Source organism: Lichenostomus cassidix, chromosome 3, assembly GCF_008360975.1.
Source record: "Lichenostomus cassidix isolate B80296 chromosome 3, HeHo_3.0, whole genome shotgun sequence".
Classification (NCBI taxonomy): Eukaryota; Metazoa; Chordata; class Aves; order Passeriformes; family Meliphagidae; genus Lichenostomus; species Lichenostomus cassidix.
In genome coordinates this window covers 76,645,391-76,665,375 of record NC_139483.1, presented here as the reverse complement: position 1 = coordinate 76,665,375, position 19,985 = coordinate 76,645,391, and the positions used below count along the sequence as shown (strand labels likewise).

The 19,985-nt window shown below is 40.0% G+C and overlaps 1 protein-coding gene across 1 annotated transcript in view; it reads right to left on the bottom strand.

Moving 5' to 3' along the window:
- The window catches only part of RNGTT (RNA guanylyltransferase and 5'-phosphatase), a 168,778-nt gene extending 155,777 nt beyond the window's left edge, over positions 1-13,001 (bottom strand). The window contains exons 1-4 of the mRNA XM_085056366.1: positions 12,766-13,001; positions 6,970-7,079; positions 1,994-2,097; positions 1,772-1,860 (exon numbers count right to left, since the gene is read on the bottom strand). Of these exons, the coding sequence (XP_084912492.1) occupies positions 1,772-1,860; positions 1,994-2,097; positions 6,970-7,079; positions 12,766-12,829 (367 nt within the window). The 5' untranslated portion in view covers positions 12,830-13,001. The remainder of the gene's footprint in view (positions 1-1,771; positions 1,861-1,993; positions 2,098-6,969; positions 7,080-12,765) is intronic.
- Positions 13,002-19,985: the final 6,984 nt, after the last annotated feature.

Genomic DNA, 19,985 nt, shown 5'->3' with positions numbered 1-19,985 from the left:
TTTCTTCACAGAGGCTAGAATGGAGCTGTGTTTTGGATTTGTGCTGAACACAGGGTTGATAATACAGAGATGTTTTTGTTATTGCTGAGCAGGGCTTACACAGAGCCAAGGCCTTTTCTGATTTTTGCACTGCCATGCTGGGGAGGAGGCTGGGGGTGCACGGAAGGTTGGGAGGAGACACAGCTGGGACAGGTGACCCAAACTGACCAAAGGGATAGACCAGACCATGTGACATCATGCTCAGTATATAAAGCAGGTGAAGAAGGAGGAATGGGGGGGACATTCAATGTGATGGCATTTGTCTTCCCTAGTCACCGTTACGTGTGATGGGGCTCTGCTTTCCTGGAGAAGGCTGAGCACCTGCCTGCCCATGAGAAAATGTGAACTAATTCCTTGTTTTAGTTTGCTTGTGTGTGTGACTTTTGCTTTCCCTGTGGAACTGTCTTTATCTCAACTCCTGAGTTTTCTACCTTTTACTCTCCCAGTCTCTCCCCAGTCCCACTGGTGGGGGAGTGAGGCAGTCACTGAGTGGGGCTTGGCTGCTGGCTGGGGTTAAACCGCAACAGTCTCAAATTAAACTGCATTCTGTGTGCAATAAAGGTGTAAGAAAGTACCTAAAAGAAAACAAGGTGAAAAAATGTGCGGCCAAATGAAATCTGTCAAGCACTAAAAAAAAATACTCTCAGAACAAGAAGCAATGGCTACAAATTGAAACACAGTAAATTCTGTTTCAATATGAGAAAAAACCCACCTGTATACTGTAAGGGTTAGCAAATACTGCATGAAGCTGCCAGAAGAAGTTGTGGAGTCTCCATGCTTAGTGGCTGATCAAAAGCCAAATGGGCATAGTCCTGAGGAAGCTGCTTTAGCTGGCCCTGTTCTAAAGATGGGCACCTGAGTAGCTGATTTCCACAGGCCATTTATAACAACTTCAGCTATCCTACCGTGACTCTGGATGAATCCTAAACTGCATGAACATACCAGCTTAGTTTACCAAGCTCTTAGCAATGACACTTGAACAAACAACTGTTCCATGTACTCCTAAATCACACAGACACTCAGATTCAAGAAGGCTGCAAAATTATTATCTGGGAGTATTGAGGATGACATCCATTCTGACTCTAGAAACCCATCTGCAAAGTAATTTCTTGCCTCTGATAGTTTGCAGACAGAGACAAACATTAATATGATTAACAAAAATCAGAGTAAAATACTTTTAATTAACACTAGAAGGGAAGCAAATTAAACCAAGAACTAATTTCTCTCTGGGTAAAAAGAAAGTATTCTTAGAACATTCAAATATATACTCCAAGACAGTATACCACAGAAGAAAACTTAACCTGCTATCTGCTACCAGTTTTGTGAGACTTGCTAAAGAATCTCTCATAATTCAATTACCAAATATTACTTCAAGTAAACCAGACCACCAAATGTCAAAACAATATATAACTTGCATTTGTATCAGAGGAAGTTACAAAACTACAGTGCAAATATCATGTATTTGTAGACAGCTCTTGTGCCTGTATAATTTTCTGCATTAAGCCAACAGCTGTTATCAAATAGATGGATGCAGAAACATACTACTTTCTGTAAAAAAAAGAAATATATTCGTTTTGCTGTAAAAGTAATCAAATTTATATATGCATAAACACTGTACTGAGGAAATTCCTTTGCTCAAAATTCTAAGAATAAGAGGCCGCAGTTATGAGCAAATGTGAAATGAACTAATAGTAAAAACTAATGATGGGTATCAGATGGATATAAGATGTACCTATAAGCTCTGAAGGATTCTTATCACTGAAGTGTTCACATACACGGATAAATGTTTCTGTATTCTCAGGTGTAGGGCACTCACCATGCCTGAAAAACACAAGAACACACAGGTTAGGAGACATCTGGGGAAAGGCAAGATGAGAAAAATAAAATTAATTTCTTCAGTGTCATCTTTCAAATTAAAAGCCAGAGAAATAATTTTAAAGTGCACACAACTTACCCTTTACACTGCAGCTTTATATATTTAATTCCCTCTTTCTCTATATCATTTCTGTCATAGAATCTTGTGGTGTTGGTCAAGTCTACCAGCAAACCCATTTTAACCTAAAAAACCAAAAAAATTAAAAATAAACTTATATATGTGGTTCAGATATCAGTGCATAAATGGCAAATGGCTAAAAACATCCAAATTAAAAGCAACTACAGGCTACATTTGTAAGTTTAAAAATTATTAAATATCGCATTTGTTTGCAAAATCTATACTTTACCACCATCACAAACATCTGTATCTCTTTGTGAAAGCTGGTGTGTAAATTAGCCTTAGCCATCAATTAAAAAACTTTAGTCTGCTCCATACAATGATTCTAAGTAAGAAAGATCTGCTAATAGCAGGATAGTCTGGTAAAGAATAACATTTTAAAAAGACAAACAAGAGGGAATTGACTGCTCTTATGAAAAGTAAAACAATACTGAAGAGTGGTACACTGAAAGTACCACAAGAAAGTTAACTACTGAGACTTACATATAAGTACACTTTCAGAAAAAATAACCCATTTTAATTTACCCATCTATTAGAGTGCAAAACAATGAACACGTTTTCAAGATTAAAATTAATTAAATTCTTAGAAACATCTTATTTAAAGCTAAAATGCAAAACAACTTCAGAAATTCAAGGATGTTGTCAGCAGTTAAGGTGTTAACCACTCAGACATTACCTGAATCCAGGATGCCTTGCCCACTCTACCCTAGTGTGTCCCCTTGTACATAAACTTAGATTTTTTTAGTGTTTGTTTTTATAGCTGTAAATAGGGTCTTTTAAAGAGCCTTGTGGAAGTTACTACATTTCTAAAAAGAAGGACAGAAAGCAGAAATTCCACTGGGTGGCACAAAACACACAGAGTATCAAAGTATATCCAACTGATCCTTTTTCCAAACAAAACTTTCAACAACAAACCTACCAGTACTACTCTGCAAAAAGAGCTCACTAACACACCTGTGCAAAGAAAGTATTTCTGGTTTCCTGTCTTGCAAGTGCAAGCAATTGCTTTTGGTCAAAAAGCTCAATGTCATGCTTTCAAGCAGGATCAATAGATTGGCAATAATTTAGCGATGAATTTAGAAGAATTACAAAGTAAAACACCATTTCCACACAATTCAGGAAAGGTAAGATTCAATTATAACTAGAATACAGTTCAGAAACAACTGTTTCACGTGAATATGTTGTTTAGTAAGCCACTAAAGGAAAATTTCTAATTATCTACAGAGATAGTTCTCATGGTATTCAAAGTTCTGATATACTTTCACAATATTTGATATACTTTCATAATATTTATGTATTTCACATTACTTTTATTTATCAAATATTAAAAAGCATATGTCAACAGCATTAAGCTTGCTAAAGTAATATCCAGAGTTCTAAATTTCTCATTCTCAACTCTGTATATTGTATTAAAAAGATTTTATTTACTCTTATTACTGTGTCTTGCAGAAATACAAACTACCTCCAGTCTTATGATTTTTTCTTGCATTTCTTATTTGAGGAAAATAGTTCAGATCAGTGATTGAATGTATCTATGAAAACAATAGTGCGACTGAAAATTGGTATGAAGTTTTCCTAATAGGAATCCTGTAACTTGAGCATACTAATTACCCAAACATTATTTTGAGTTAATTAATGTCCTCACTCTTTGTGACAGAAATAAATCTACATGTATAAAGCATAAACTGTACTCACCTACCTACTCAAGAATTTTTTTTTTTTTAATTATTCACGTTGTCACCAATTGCTCCTGCAATTTGTTTATGAGAACGTTAGAATACTATGCCAATATTGGCAAGTAGAAGAAAAATGGAGGTTCTATGGCTAATCAAATCAGCTTCTAACATTCAGATTTTCAGCAACTAGCTCCATGAGAAAAGGAATCACACAGGAAGCTTGTTAGAGACAGTTCCACCCAGACAGATGTTGTACTAAATGCTGAATTGGTACCTTCAAAGATCTGTGGTAACAACAATATCGCTCTATAACAAAAATCCAGATGTAAAAGTTTCTGCTGAAGTCTTCTATTTGGAAGGTAAATTATATGGATTGAACTAATAACCAGTTTTCAAAAGTAATTCATTCTGCAAAGTATGAGCAGTAAAACACACTGCAAAAATTGTGAGAACCATGCACAGTGAGCTATTTTTGCCTTGGGTGGAAAAATCCATTCCTTGAGGGCTACTCAATTTCACATTTATTTCATTGCTGGCTTGTTGGTAAACTGCTGCTGTAAAAATAGAGCACTCCAGTAACCAGTACATAACTTGGCAAATAAAAAAAATATATTTTTTCAAATAGCAAACACTCATCATCAATGTCAGGGTTCAATACAATGTAATAGATTTGACGGGAACAGAGAGTTTGAGAGAAATTCTGTGTTCTGCTTGGTGATCAAAATAACCAAAATATAACTGAGGATACTCATGCCACTACTTTTACTATCAAATCCAAATAATCTGATGTCACTCAAGATATGATGAATTTGTAGCATTACAACAGAACTGACAGATGTGATTATTGGAAAGGCTACAAAAGCTCATCTTTTTTTTTTTTTTTGGAGCCAAAGCACTAAGGAGGGAAGCATTTAGAAATTCTGAGTAAGGCTGTAAAGTTCTCTGTAGCTTCAAAATATACACAGAATTTTAAATTATTTTAAAGCATGAATAAGATTGGCTTGGGAAAATTGCCAGGTATGCCTATCAAATCCAGTCCGAGCCAAAAATAACATAATGTATAAAAAGAGGAACTCAAGCAGAATTTAGATGCACATGTCAGAGACTGAAATACTACAGCTTATGGTTTAAACATTTTTATGAAGGATTTTTGTCCATTAAAACTGTGTAACAAAGCTACACCAACAAAAGCTGCACCACCAAAGCCCACCCTGAACGGGCCCCCTGACTGAGGCCCTGGAGTGTAAGTTGATTTGAGATAACAGTGACACTATTCTCAGGTCTGGGCTGGGGGAAAAGAATACTTCCACAGGAGGATTAAGCCCAGCAGCTTTGGGGCAGAGGCCACAGTCCAAGGGTTATCTGCTGCCAGGTTTGCACAGATTCTCCCCCAACCCAGGTGGGAGGAGGTTTTGGGTGTGCAGTCTCTGGTCCTAAGCAGTGAATACCCATCCTCTGCTGCACAGACCAGCTCAGCTGTGGGCCCCCCACCCTGGGAAAGCCACATCTATGGGACATTGACATGAGGGACAGCAGAGGGGGTGTCATGGCCCATCAAAAGCCCCCCCAAAGGGCTCCCCAGACTCTGCACCAGGGCACTGCACGTGATGCAAAATGATGCAACTGGTCCAGAGACTTGCAGGAGACTGTGTCAAACTTGCCCTTCCCCAGGGGAGGCACCTGGGCATTTCCACCTGGCCCAAACAATTGGATTCCATACTTTGCAGCAGGCGACCCTCACCACCAAGAAGCCCAGATAGAGAGGAACAGCAAGACGTCATTGGGACCCATGGAGGGGTGATATGTTTCTACTTAATCTGTCTCTGTCACTCTCCCTGTCCCCCCCCCACACCTCTTTTTTCTATTTATTTCCTTCTCTTTTTTCTCTTTGCCTCTTTTAATGTTAAATAAAACCTATCAATTTTTTGTATCAACATTTAACCTCATTTGGTTTTAATCTTGTTTTGGGGAATATTTTGAACCTCAGGATTCTTTCTGTTTTGTTCACAGAGAGTTCTCTTTGCTCCTCTGTGATTAGAGCAGATCATAATGGCAGAGATGTAAGAACTCTAAGAAGAAAAATCCCACCAGTTCAATCACCTGAGAACAGGCACATGTGCTTCACTGACAGTATTTTCTTATCACATTACTGCACAGGTACTTCTACCACTGCTACACTGAGTAGTTCACCACCTAATTTATACCTAATTCTAAATAAGATTCACAAAATGAGGATTCTGGTCTTTTAGTCACCTAATTCTTCTGATGTTTCAGGTCTGATACTGTCAAACAAATTTAGAATTAATTTAACCTAGATCAAGAGCAAAAAATAATGAAAAAAACCACAGAAAAAATATCACATGCATGATTCATCTTATATGACACAATCAAAACAAATGGTGCTAAACTTCTATATAAAGTTTAATAACCAATTAAATTAATTGGGTGGTAGCCCTTTCTTAGCCTGGCAGGCTCAGAATCCCATTTCCCATGTCTCCAGATGCACTAGACTGGGCACAACACTTCAGAGACTTACATGAAAGGCTGGAAAAGTCCTGTTCCCCACCTTTATTGCCACAGTTGTGCTACAGTGCAGAACATGCAAACTGAAGCACACAGATAGAAAGGGGCAAAACAGAGAATGAAGAAATGAGCCAGAACCAGAGAGGTTCAATAAGGCAAAGTGCTGGATCCTGTGCTTAGGCCACAGCAGCCCCAGGCAGTGCTACAGGTGGGGAGTGGCCTGAGAGCTGCTCGACAGAAAGGGACACAGGGGTGCTGGTTGACAGCTGGCTCAGTATCAGTCAATTGTGCTACCCAGGTGGCCAAGAAGGCCAATGGCATCCTGGCCTGGATCAGCAATAGTGTGGCCAGTAGGACCAGGGCAGTGAATGTCCCTCCATATACAGCACTGGTGAGGCCACACCTCGAGTGCTGTGTTTAGCTCCAGACTCCTCACTTTAAGAAAAGACATTGGGGTGCTGGAGAGTGTCCAGAGAAGGGCAACAAGGCTCATGAAAGGTCTCTTACGAAAAACAGCTGAGGGAGCTGGGTTTGTTTAGTCTCAGGAGTTCTAACCTGTAAGAAAGTACTTTCAGAAATCTATTAATTACAGAGGAGACCTGGAAATGTAAACAAACAATTTTCTGTACAGATGTCCCAAACAAAGCCATCGACCACTTTTTCCTTAGATCTGAAAAGCAACACTTGAGTAAACAATAATGAAAGCAACGTTTCAATTATTAGAAAATTTAACTTTACCTTCAGACTCTTTAAGTAGTTGGATAACATACTCGGGTGAAAACGATTTTCTTCAGCAACCTGTTCATCATATCTTGGTCCTAACATGGTCTTCAAAGGTAAAAACTTCCCTATGAAAGATAATCAAATTTTGCAGTATTTTATGCATACTCACAGATACATACACTTACAACTTACCAATTTCAAAGCAACATGCTGAGCACATTTAGATGTTCACCTTTAATAACAAATAATTGCAAAAATCCTACTATCAACAGTAAACTGGAATATTTCTTAGTTATGAGTTCTCAGAATTCACAAATAAGTTTAAAAGTTAAAAGTAAATACAAGTCAGTTCATCTAAAACAGAGTAATTTAACATTTTTTGCTAACTTTTAGTGTGATTTAAGCTGTGGAACTACAGCACAGCAGAAAATAGAGAATTTAAACTCCGTACCATCAAAAACATGTAAATAGCATTTTAAAACAACAGTTTGTCATCCAATCATCTAAGCATCAGCTTTGAGTACTACAAATACAATATACAGGAAAGATCCCTGCAAAAAAAAAAATTATTAACTCTACAAGCAGTCTAAAATAAGCATCTACCATCCATGAAAGAAACATTATAAATCACAGAAGACAGACAGACATGGAAATTATGAAGCTTTATGCAACTTAGGTGTTAGTGAGCAACATGAGAAACATCTTCACTGTTCATTTGTCTGAGACCGTTCCAAAATTTACAGCTAAAAGGAAAGTTATTCTGTCATACAATCAACAGATTAAACAGTAATAAAATCATAGTCACTTCAACTTGTCTGGCTGTTAAAAAAACTTCACTTTATTGCCCTTTGCCTTTTCATCCCAACAGTTACACACCCTCCATTCACCCTGGTAAAGGCTGCTGGGTTGGCTACCATTCAGCCTCTTTTTCTACTAACCCTTCCACTTTAACTTGTAATATTTTTCTGTACAGACTGATTATGCAAATCCTAAATTTACATTATCTTAATGCAAAAATCTACCATCAGCTTACATTTTGTAAAACATTGTGCTTGAAAGTTTTTTGACTTTGCCACTTGTCACACCCATACTAATACATCTACTCATCCATTACAGAACATGAAGAACATAACTAATTTTTTTTAGCCAAGGCACTCAATTAAGAAAAGAAGCTGCACTGACAAAGAGTCAATGGGTGCATAAGAAAACCACCATCCTTTACAACATGCGGGGAAAAGAGAAGAGTTGGAAAAGTGCCTGGAGGTTACAATTGTTTCCTGTAGCATCTGATTAGAGACTGTACGGTCGCACTGAAGACTCTCCTGTTCTCCATCTTCTAGAAAAGAGAATGAACATGTTCATTCTCTTCTCAGTAGCAGAACTTGATTTAGTGTCTGATTTGCACTCATTTCTTTTTGAGCAACCAAAATACATTTCTCTTCAGTGACAGGAAAAGACAGACAAAGTAGTCTAGTCAGCAGCCCCTGCAGCATTTGAATACCTACAGACAGCTGTGGAAGTGATGAATATTTCCTACAGAGCCTATTTACTATCACATCCAAAGCTCAAACACAGATCTTTGGAAGTGTTTAGGTGCTCAGATTCCATAAATTTCAGTTGCTTCTTCTATACCTAGAAAATCTGCTGTTTGGTTTTTGTACAGAAGCTTGAAAATCCTTCTTCCCTGTATGTACACAAGCCTCTCATTATGTGTCATTAAGCTACTGAAAATCTAAGCTTTAATTGTAAGGAAGATTTCTACACTTTCTGAGTAATATGGACAAGTATAAATGAGGCAGTAGCTCCCCTCTCTTCTACATTTTTGCCTTACATCTTACGCTAAAGAAGTGATGTAGTAACAACTGATTGCAACTCAATTTAAGCCTCCATGCATAATCATTTGAAGATTAAAAAATCATATGCTGAATTAGGTGATCTGACAGTAATAAAGTGGTATTTTACATTGGTATCAAAGCATCCTAAGTCATTTAAGTATCTAAACTAAATTATGACACTAATTGTAAATCCTCAATAGACTTTCCAAATTAACTTCAAAGTGTTACTGGAGCCCTGACAACCGACAATTACCTACTTCCACAATTAAGTTCAAATTTGTCAAATAGTTTTGGAAAGTGGTTATTAAAAACCATTTTGCCAATTTAGTTACCTGTCTAACAGATGGTATTTCTTAGGCTGAAAAATAAGTAAAAATCCTAAAAATAAGAGCTTAGCATATCAGAGCACAGACATGAAGTGGATAAATCTGAGAGAAATTGAAGTGAACAATGCAAGACATCACATTTTCTACATGTACATGCTCTAATGTTGTCACATTTTTTATCTTCAAATTAAAATTCTAGAGCCTACCAGTGAAAAAATACTCTTAATTTAGCCTAATTTTCTGTGACATGAAGTTATCAACTCAAAACATGACATACATAAATAGATTTGAGCATGGTATGTTTAGATTGAGCATTGATTAGGAAGGCTAGACTGGATAAAGTAACCAATATTAAGAGAAATTTGAATAAAATTAAATGGTAAAATCCGCAATTAAAAATATAGCAACATCTCCTCTAAAAAGTAACAGTTTTCTGATTCAAGAGAACTGTGATAGGTCAAAGCATCCACTTTCCCTAGTATACCACCACCAACACAGGCCAAGAACAACTAGGAAAGAGAGTAAAACAATGACAATCCACCATCGGATTATTCTCCCCAACTACAACAAGCTATAGCTCAGGAACTTCCTGAACCAGAAGCATGACTGCATATGGATGTTTTCAATAATATCTCACAGTTCTGCATGCTACATGTATGTCTAGAACAGGATTAACATAAATCAATACAAGGAGGCTGCTAAACACTGCTAAGACTCTTCTCATGTCTTTTCTTCAGTATCTTGCTAGCACTTTCCATGGCAAAATCGAAACAGAATGGGTTTTCAGCAGTCATGAAAAGCAGGTAGCTGCAGAGATGGGGATGCCAAGGCAGTAAGGCTGAAGCAACCTGATCACTTCAGATCTAAGCATTCAAAAAAAGCTCTTTTCATCAAGTATTTCATCAACCAAAGTTCTACTACAATGCCATAAAAGTGAAAATGTGTAATTCTGAGGAATTGCTGCACCATAAAACCAGGAAGTGGCAGAAAACTATCAGTATTTTAAAACTGAACTGGAAAATAATAGGAGATGTAGATTAATTCACCTTGTCCAGGATGAAGGGTCCTGTTAACCTGAATGAACCCCATCTCACCAAGAGAAGAGTTTCAGGCCTCATTAGCACCTGCATTGAGGTCACCTAGAAATTCTAGATGCCACAACAACAAGACAAGAGCATCATGACCACACACTCGATGAATATTACTCCACAGAAGCCACGCAAACATTGCTTAGCAACAATATTATTAATACACTATCAGATGGAAATAAAGGCGCATACAGATGCTTAGAAATTAGATTTAAACACTAATTAAAACTAGAATGTAACATATCTGGGAGATAGTATCAACACCAATAAAACCCTAAAAATTATCTCCCATAAAAGTGCTAGATGCCTTTGAGTGTAAAATAGCAAAATAGGAAAGAAGATCGATGGCATACTATTGCTTCTGGTAAGTTGCACACACTAAAACACTAAAAATCAGGTAAATGGGAACACATCCTGATAAAGCACCCAAAGAAATGAACGAAGCACTTTCGATTTTTTTACTGTGCATTAACTTCCTGTGCATAATCGCATGGAATGGGAAAGAATTACCTTGCAGTTCCTGAATAAGCAAACACACAAGCAGTGATGGCACAGCAGATGACACACTGATGACCTTCATGCTTGCTTACTCTAGGTTGCTATTTCAGAGAAACCATGGCTCAAAAGACAGACAAACAAAAGCCACAACTAACAGAGATCAAGAACTTACTGAGAAGAAAAACACAGAATAAAGGATCCTTAGTCTGTTTTTGTCATCGTCAGAGGCTGAGGCTATCAAATCTCTCTCATTAGATACAAAGTAATGCATGTGGCCATGATCAGGAGAAAGAGATAACAGAGATGAGCAATCCAACAACACTGTTATTTAACTGAGCCAAATTCAGAGAAGTATAAGGAACTTGAGGGAAACCAGTAATCCACAAAATGAACAACTGATGTTAAATACTGGTAAACTCATGCATATTGATGATTATTGAAGATCAAACCTATTGAGATGTCCCACCAGGTTCTAAATATAGTCACCAGTGTCTTCCATTCCACAATCAACTACCATAAAAGATATAAGATGATATGGAAATGTGGGATAGAAAACACGGGAGTTGTAACTATTAAGCAAATCATGGCACAGTGCCAGTTAAAGCAGCATGCTGAGTAGCACATGTTGAGTTTTGAAAACATACCTTTACGTTATGACAGAGAGGAATATGAAAGGAGTGAATACCAGAAAATACTGGAGGAAACAAAAAACTGGGGGCTGGAATTGCTTGCATTATAAAGGAAAGAAGAACTTGAGAAAACTGGAAAGAGATGTGTGTGTGTGTACTCTATCTCATACCAAGCAGCAGAGGAAACATTCATCTGAAGTCAGTATGATAATTAACAATCAAAAATGTGTCTACCCGATACAGAATTCACTGCCACTAGATGCCAGAAGACCAGATACTCAGTAACAACCGAGACCAGGCAAGAGTATCCAAGAAGACAGCAACCACTGACAAGTCCTGAAGTGTAACACTGGAGTACAACACTTTAACTCATTTTCCAGCTAAAGAGCTCAGGAACACACCGGTGACTGGAAGGTCACTATCACTCGGTGGAGTAACAAATCGACAGTAATAAGACTTTGGAGCCTTCAGGAAAAAGCCAAACATGGAAGAGAGTGCACAGAGGACTGGTATCGCAGAATCAGTCAGGGTGGAGAGGACCACAGTGGGTCATCTGGTCCAGTCTCCCTGCTCCACCAGGATCATCCCAGAGCTCATGGCACAGCATTGCATCCAGATGGTTCTTGAATATCTCCAAGGAGGGAGACTCCACAACCTCTCTGGGCAATCTGTTCCAGTGCTCGGTCACCTGCACAGTAAAGAAGTTCTTCCTCATACTCAGGTGGAACTTCCCGTGCATCAGTTTCTGCCTGTTGCCTCCTGTCCTATTGCTTGGCACCACTGAGAAGAGCCTGGCTCAATTTTCCTGACACCCTCCTTTAGATATTTATAGACATTGATGAGGTGCCCTCTCAGTCGCCTCTTCTCGCGGCTGAACAAGCTCAGGTCCCTTAGCCTTTCCTCGTAAGAGAGATGCTCCAAGCCTCTGACCAACTTAGTAGCTCCGGTACGGCAGCTTCTGCATGCCTGGCTGCATCACCAGATGTGACAGACAGGAAAAGTTTTAGCCCGAAACTGAACCAGTGCGAAGCGAGAGCCCAGCACTAAGGCTCCGGGGGACGGGAGAGGGCCCGGACCCCTGCACGGGAGCCGGGGCGAGTCCGTGTCAGAGGGGGCACCGGCCGAAGGGACAGCGAGCCCGGCGCTGAAGGCAAAGCGCTGCTGCGGGCTGGGCTTTAAGGAGAACAGCGGGGAATTCCCGCCCAAAGGGAGTCAGCTCCGGGACAAACATCGGCCAGGAGCTGGGCGGAGGGGGGCACGGCACAGCCGTGGCCCCGGGACAAAGAGCCCCGGCCGGGACAGAGGGCGAGAGGCCGCGGCGGCCCCCGGCGCAGAGGAGGAGCGGGGCCGGCGGGCAGCGGAGCGCCAAAGGGGAGGGGGCCGCGCCCGCTGCCGCCCCGGGGCCGGGCAGGGCCGGACTGGGCCGGGCGCTCACCTGCCACGGGCTGTCCCCTCCTGGGGCAGTGGAGCCAGCGCGGCGGGATCTTGTTGTAGGACATGGCGGGGCCCGGGCGGCCCCGGGGGGAGGGAGGGAGGCGGGGAGGGAGCGCGGGGTACGGGGCGGCCCCGGGGCGCTCAGCGGCCCCTCGCCCGCGGCGCCTCCATTCAGACCCGGCTCCGCCTCGGCCGCCGCCGCACACGGAGCGCCGGGAGCCGCTTCCGCTTCCGGGGCTTCGGGAGCGGGGGTGGTGCCCGGCCGGGAGGAGCGGAGCGTGAGCTGGGGCTCGTCGGCTGGGGCACAGGGGCGGGCTGGGAAGGGAGTGGGTCACGAACTGGTACCGGCTCCTCCTCTTTGCCCAGAGAGGGGACACAAAGCTGGGGAACGGGGTGGAGCACAGGTCCCACGAGGAGCGGCTGAGGGAGCTGGGGTTGTTTAGCCTGGAGAAAAGGAGGCTCAGGCACAATGTTATCGCTCGCCACAGCTGCCTGAAAGGAGGCTGCAGCCGGGTGGGGTTCAGCCTCTTCCCTCGGGCAACCAGCAACAGAACAAGACGACAGTCATAAGCTGCACCAGGAGGTTTGGGCTGCACATTAGGAGGAATTTCTTCTCAAGGATGATAAGGCGTTGGAATGGGCTGCCCAGGGAGGTGGTGGGGTCACCATCCCTGGAGGTGTTTAAGCAAAGACTGGACGTGGTACTCGGTGCCATGGTCTGGTTGATGTGGTGGTGGTCGGTCGTAGGTTGGACTCGATCTCAGAGGACTTTTCCAACTTAATTGATTCTGTGATTCTGAGTGAGCACCCTGGAACCACTAGGAAAATAGCAGGAGCTCAGCTGGAAGCAGCTAGGGGGATCACTTGTGCCGCAGGAAGGGCCAGCAGAGGCTCCTGCAAAGGCTAAGAGTTCACACAGGTCCCAGGGGAGACTGGCAGATGCCTGCAAGGGAATGTAATCCATGGCTACTGGAGTAGCAGACTGCGTTAGGTTCAGGAAATGAGCTGAAAACAGCTGGAGACTTGGACAGGCATAATTCCCGTGTTTTTAGTTTTTGCTGGAGGTTCCCGTAAAGGTAGAAGTGGAGGTGGAAATAGGTGGATCCTTCTCCAGCTAATAGTGCAGTTTACTCTAACATGGATGTAACAGGTTTGCTAGTGCAGCAAGAATACCTCTGTCCTGGGGCCTCTATTTCTTTTGTGAAAAAGCACATCCAGGAAGATAGCATGCAGATAGGTATGCTTAACAAAAACTTTGTTTCCATACAGAATGCCAGTGAAAAGTCTCCATAGGCTTTAAGACGAGGTCTGTGTGAAAGGAGTATTTAAGGTGTGGCCTGGTTTAACTCCTGTGGCAACTAAACGCACAGAGCCGCTTGCTCTCTCCCGCCTGTAGCAGGATGGGTGAGAGAATCAGAAGGGTAAAAGTGAGAAAGCTCAAGGGTTGAGATAAATATAAGGAAAAATAAGGAATTGATTTACTATTTCCCATTGGCAGGCAAGTATTTAGCCATTTCCAGGAAAGCTGGGATCTTACATTCACAGTGGTGACTTGAGAAGACAAACACCATAACTCCAAATGTCCCTTCCTTGCTTCTCCTTCTGCCATCTTTTATTGCTGAGAACATCATATGGTCTGGGATATCCCTTTGGTCAGTTGGGGTGCACTGTACCAGCTGTTCCAGCTGTGTCCCCTGACAAATTCCTGTGCAGCCCCAGCGTGCTCACTGTCAGAGCAGTGTGAGAAGCAGCAATGGTATGGATGCTGTGCAAGCCCTATACAGCATTAGCTAAAACATCCCAGTGTTCCCAACACTGCTCTGGTAACAGCTGCAAAATGCACCACCCTACAAGCTACTACTATGAAAATTAACTATCTCAGCCAAAACCAGTACAGGTGGCTTCAGTGAAGCATTAGGAAACAATAGCAGTAGATTATTTTTGTACCTAATTTTCCAGTTACTTACATTTCAGTACTGTTCTGTCTGGACTTTCTGTTTTGCCATAAGCCAGGTGTGCTGCCTTTGCAAGTCAGTAGGTGCCACAGCTTGCAGAACTAACCAAAGTTGGGCATACAGATACAATAGGAAGCCCTTAGGTTCTGTGAATACATTTAAACCATGGAAATAATTTAATCTGTCTAGAATTTATTACAAACTTCATTATGCATTTTTCTCCTGCATTTTATAACTAGATTTTATTACACATAGTTTCTTCCCTAGAATATCCTCTCATAGTAATTGAGGTATTCAGTTAGGTAGTTTGCATAACTGAGTCATTAGGTTCTCATGTTAGAAGTTTCTGAATTTTGTCTTCCAAGACTTTTGTCATCACCCTAATCTTTTCATCCTAGCTAAAATTGAAAGTCTTGCTACAGTGAAAGACTAATCATATTATTTTCCCTAACTGCTAAATGCACTTCCATTATAAAGTTACTTTATGATGTTTGAAATAAGATGCTGATTTTTCCTTTACAAAACAAACAAGCCACAGTCAGACACCAGGTGGTGCCAAAGACCGCCAGAAAAGAAAGTGAAACTGGAGTGCAAGGCATGTTCAGAAAGAGCGAGAAGCAGAGGAACTGCAGGATAATCAGTATCTGATTTCAGTAAATTGGGAGGAATGTACAGTAACGTCAGCAGTATAGCAAAATTAAGAACGAAACCATTTGCAGAGGGAAAGATCAGTACAAAAAGATATCATAAGCAAGCATTAATCTGTCCTTATCATCTATTTAAGATTCTGATATGCTTTTAAATGAGTGTAAGAGCTGCAGATCAGAAATATCATTTTACACATATATATTATATATATACTATATATATATTTAAAATGGGAGGGTATCTTTTATTTAGCAGTGGACAAGGCAAGTGATTTTTTACAGCTGATGTTACGTGTTATATGCATATATATGGACTTTGCCATATGAGACACTTTGAAACTCTTTAGGCATAAGGGATGTTTGCATGTGGCATCAAACACTCTGTGAAGAGGCAGGTCCTGCTTGCCTTTCTACCATTACTTACAGTTAATCTGATTCATCTGGTGTACCAACAGAGAAAGCCAAGTGCCTCATGTCTTTCTGTGGCTTTCCAAAGCTGACATGACTGTGTCCGAATGATGTGTGAGGGTGGCCATAGTGGTGCTTTCAAGGATTGTTTTGAGAAAACAACAGCAAGGTGTTAATAGTCTATGATATAATGTTTCCTCTTCACTGTGTATCAATTTCCTTTTATCTTAGAGGTACTTAGATGCTTGTACACTTACTCTGGCTTCTGCTCACCAATTTTAATCCTTTTCCTGGCAGAGCAGACACTGCAATCAAGAAGTCATTTTCCTAGGATGCAGTTCAAGCTCTGTGCCATGGTCATCACTACTTTGGTTTCAGTTCAGACACATTGTTTTAGGTAGTGGGGAGCTGAGTTTGTGTTCTTTCTGGACTTTAAACCGCTGAAAAAATACCCCACAGGAACAACACACACACATTTTAACTCTTTTTTCCTAATTACATACTGAACATTTACCCAAATTGTTGCTGACGAATAATCTTATACTTTTAATGTAATTACGTTAGTATGTAATTATTATAATCATAAATGATGTAGCTGCTTATATTAATTTAACTGCTCTACAGAAAATGGATACAGGTGATACAGGTCAATGATCCTATTACTGTTCTGCTTCAGTGTAGCATTATTTTCCATGTGTTCATAAAGTAATAAGGAATATAACAAGGAAAACATCCCTTGGGATGCTCTATGAAGCAGACATTTCTGACTCTATCTAGTAAATACATTTCTTAAAAAAACAAACAAAAAACGCCAACAAATAGATTATTTGCTAAACTGGGATTGCAGAAGGATTTAGTTAAGGAAAAGTAACTGTGAAATAAACTAACTGTATGCGAACATGATTTATGTAATATATTTCCACTTTGTGTTGTAGGTGTTCACCTGGAAAGAGACTTGATGCCATAAGCTTGTACATACATGGAACATAGCAAAATATAGTTTTTATTTACTGATTCAATTGATTTATTCCTTGCTTGTTTAAGATTCGTGGCAAACTGACTTAGGAGTACAGTGTTCCTTTATGACTGATTTCAGCATGCATTAATCTTTTGTGGGCAAGGGTGAGTACTGGCAAATAAATATTTTAACTTTGTTACTGTAGCTGTGTTTTAGTCCAATAGTACTTCCATTCTAATGGTATCATTAAAAAAAAAAATAGTAATAGTCAAATTAAAGCAAAGTTTTAGATTTCAGTGGAAGTTAATGTTATGGTTGCTTACTAGTATGTTCTCTAATACATATGTAGGCTTCTACATTTAAAAATTTATGAGTATGCACTGACTCCTAAAAATCAAAAGAAAATGCTAGGAGCCCAACATTTTTTAATTAATTCCTATATGTTTGATGTCAACAAATATTTAGGAACCTAACTTCTGAGACATCATATTTTCAGGTTTGAAAATGGAAATAAGATTCAAAACTAAAGTGATTTTATTCCTTATGTGTATACAATATGAAAAAGGAATGTTGAAAGAAAGTTTTGAGAGCGGCAATGTATTTGAGAAAATAAAATGTCATTTACAGTGCTATTCCTTTGGGGAGCTTTGAAAGCAACAAAATTGCCAGTCTTTAGTCTTCAGGACATTAGGGGGCACCACGACCTCACAGACTTGGAGTGATGCAAGTTAAAGCACAGTTACTTCTCCTGTCCAAAGTAAATAGGAAACAGCATAAAATAAAGATCAGTTCCTGGAACCATTCCCTAGTGCGAGGTTATGATACAGTCCTTAATAAAATTTCAAACAGAAGACAACCCAGACATTCAATAGAATACAGACTACACTCTCCTTTTTCTAAGAGTAATAAAATTAACAGACTAATGGATGCTATATATACAGCCTACTTTCAAGTCTATTTGAATTTTGAATTTTCCTTCAAGGTTTCCTTTCAGCTCAAGCCTCTAAGGGATTACAGTGTTAGTTCAATCAGAGGAGTGAATCTCTGTATGGGCAGGGACCACAGAGTGAGCTTGAGACAGAGCTGCTTTAAATCCAGGTGCCTGGATTGGGTATCATGCTTGGGGTAATCCCCAAGCTATTAGTCTACACCACCAAACGTGTGTGCTGCACTGATGATGTGTAAATCTCATGCTGCTACAGGGGACATTACCAGTCTTAGATGAGGACATGCAGACATGGCAGGTGGTTTACTTAGTAGGTGATTTACTTAGCAGATCTACCTGGGAAGGAATTGGAAAGGTGTGTGTCCAGAGGGTTGGTGTGCTTGAAGACAGACAACAGCTGGGACTTCAAGCACTGATTTGTAGGCCAGAAAAACAAGATGCCTTGCTATTGATCTTCTACAGCTGACATGGTATGTTTGATGTATCAGAGATAAGAAGCTGGACAACAAGCTTAATAAGCAAGATGCCTGTCATTCCTGGAAGATTAACGCTGGTCTACCTAGTGTTCTTACAGGTTGACCTAGACAACTGAAACCCTATTTGTATCAGCTCTGAAGGATGATTTTCAATGGAAATCTACATTGTAAAAAATATCCACATGTAACATTGAAGAATATATGTTCTACTGCATAAAATGAATCATATGATAGTAGTGTGCTTTGAGTATGGATGAAGTAATCAAACAATTAAAATGTCACGATGGGAGATGACTAGCAGTAGGGCAAAGTATGACATAATATATGAGAAACTCATCTAATTTAATTAAGTGGAAAGTATGACTCATAGTCTTTGGAGCTGGGCTGGGAAGTGACTGGATTCCACAAAGTAGAGCAGCGTTCTGTTGCTACACTTTCTAATTTCTCTTGCATTCACAAGTGCCTGAATATGGACACCTTAGTAAAAAGCTTGCCCTAACTGAAAGCTGTGGTTAAAACTAATGGAGTAACTGAGATCCTGGTTAGTGCAGGAGGCAGACTGGCGCAGTCAATAGCTGTCAGAGAGTTATCACTCCTTTATAGCCTGAAATAGCAAAGACAGGGTCAGTGTTTCAGCCCATAAACCTGCATGCATGATGATTAAGATCTGGGTTGCTATGCTGGCAGAAATCCTTTTCTGATGTGGTCAGTCACACAAAGAAAAGATTATTACCCATAGGCTCTCAGACTTTCTGCATCATAATTTTGTACCTATAGATATATATACTATGATTTTATATGTGAATATATAGCCTATGAGGAATAATACATGTAGGAGCTCTAATATAGAACCTGAGAAAGTACATACAACCTGATTTTATTTATAAGGCCTTATTATACAAAATATGTGTAACATATTGTACAAAAGTAAATTAAGACCACAGGCTCTCTTTTGAGGTGCTTGCAGTCCTGAAAATACCCCAAGAAACTGGCCAAAGGCAAAGGAAGGGAGTACAGACAAAAGCAGAGTGATTGGCCCAGCAGCCCCAGTCTTTAAAAATCAAATCAGAATATAGATATATATTCTATACAAATTAAGTTATGGTAATACATATATGCATGGTTTTATGTATATATATATATATGTGTGTATATATATATAATCAGATGCTCAAACGTTGCTCTTGTGAGGTTAGTTTCGCTTTCTGGTGGTAATACATTGTGGAACAAGCTTTACAAGAACACATGCTACACTTCCCCAAAAAAGCCTCACTCCGAAGTAGAGAGAGGGAGGAGTATTGTACATCCACAGCACCACTGATCTACAGAACTTTAAGAATAAACTGGCAAATGTCATTTTAAATAAAGATGTTGGATAGATTGTAAATTCTTGTCATCCAAGCATTCCTTAGAGAAAGGGAAAGAATTTTATTTTTGTTTGGAATATGTTTGTAACTTCTCATACTCTTTTCACATTCTCACCACTTTAGGCTTCACAGTACAATGATATTTTATGATGGATATGATAGAATAGACTTGGCCTCAGAGAACCTAGTGCCTCTGGTCCATTGCTGTTCATACAGCTACAGTTGGAGTTGATGTCACATCTTTCCACTGCTGGTTTTACCTTAACTACTAGGTTAAGATTAATGCAAAAAAAGCCCTTATCATCCTTATACTCAAAACTTCACTCTTGGACTTTCAGGGAATTACTCAGAGACATTAAGTTCCTTCAGAAAGGGAAGGAACTTGCCTAAAATGAATTTTTGAGATCTCTGAGTAATTTAAAGTTTTCGGGTTGTAATCTTTACACACTGAAAGGGTGCAGGCT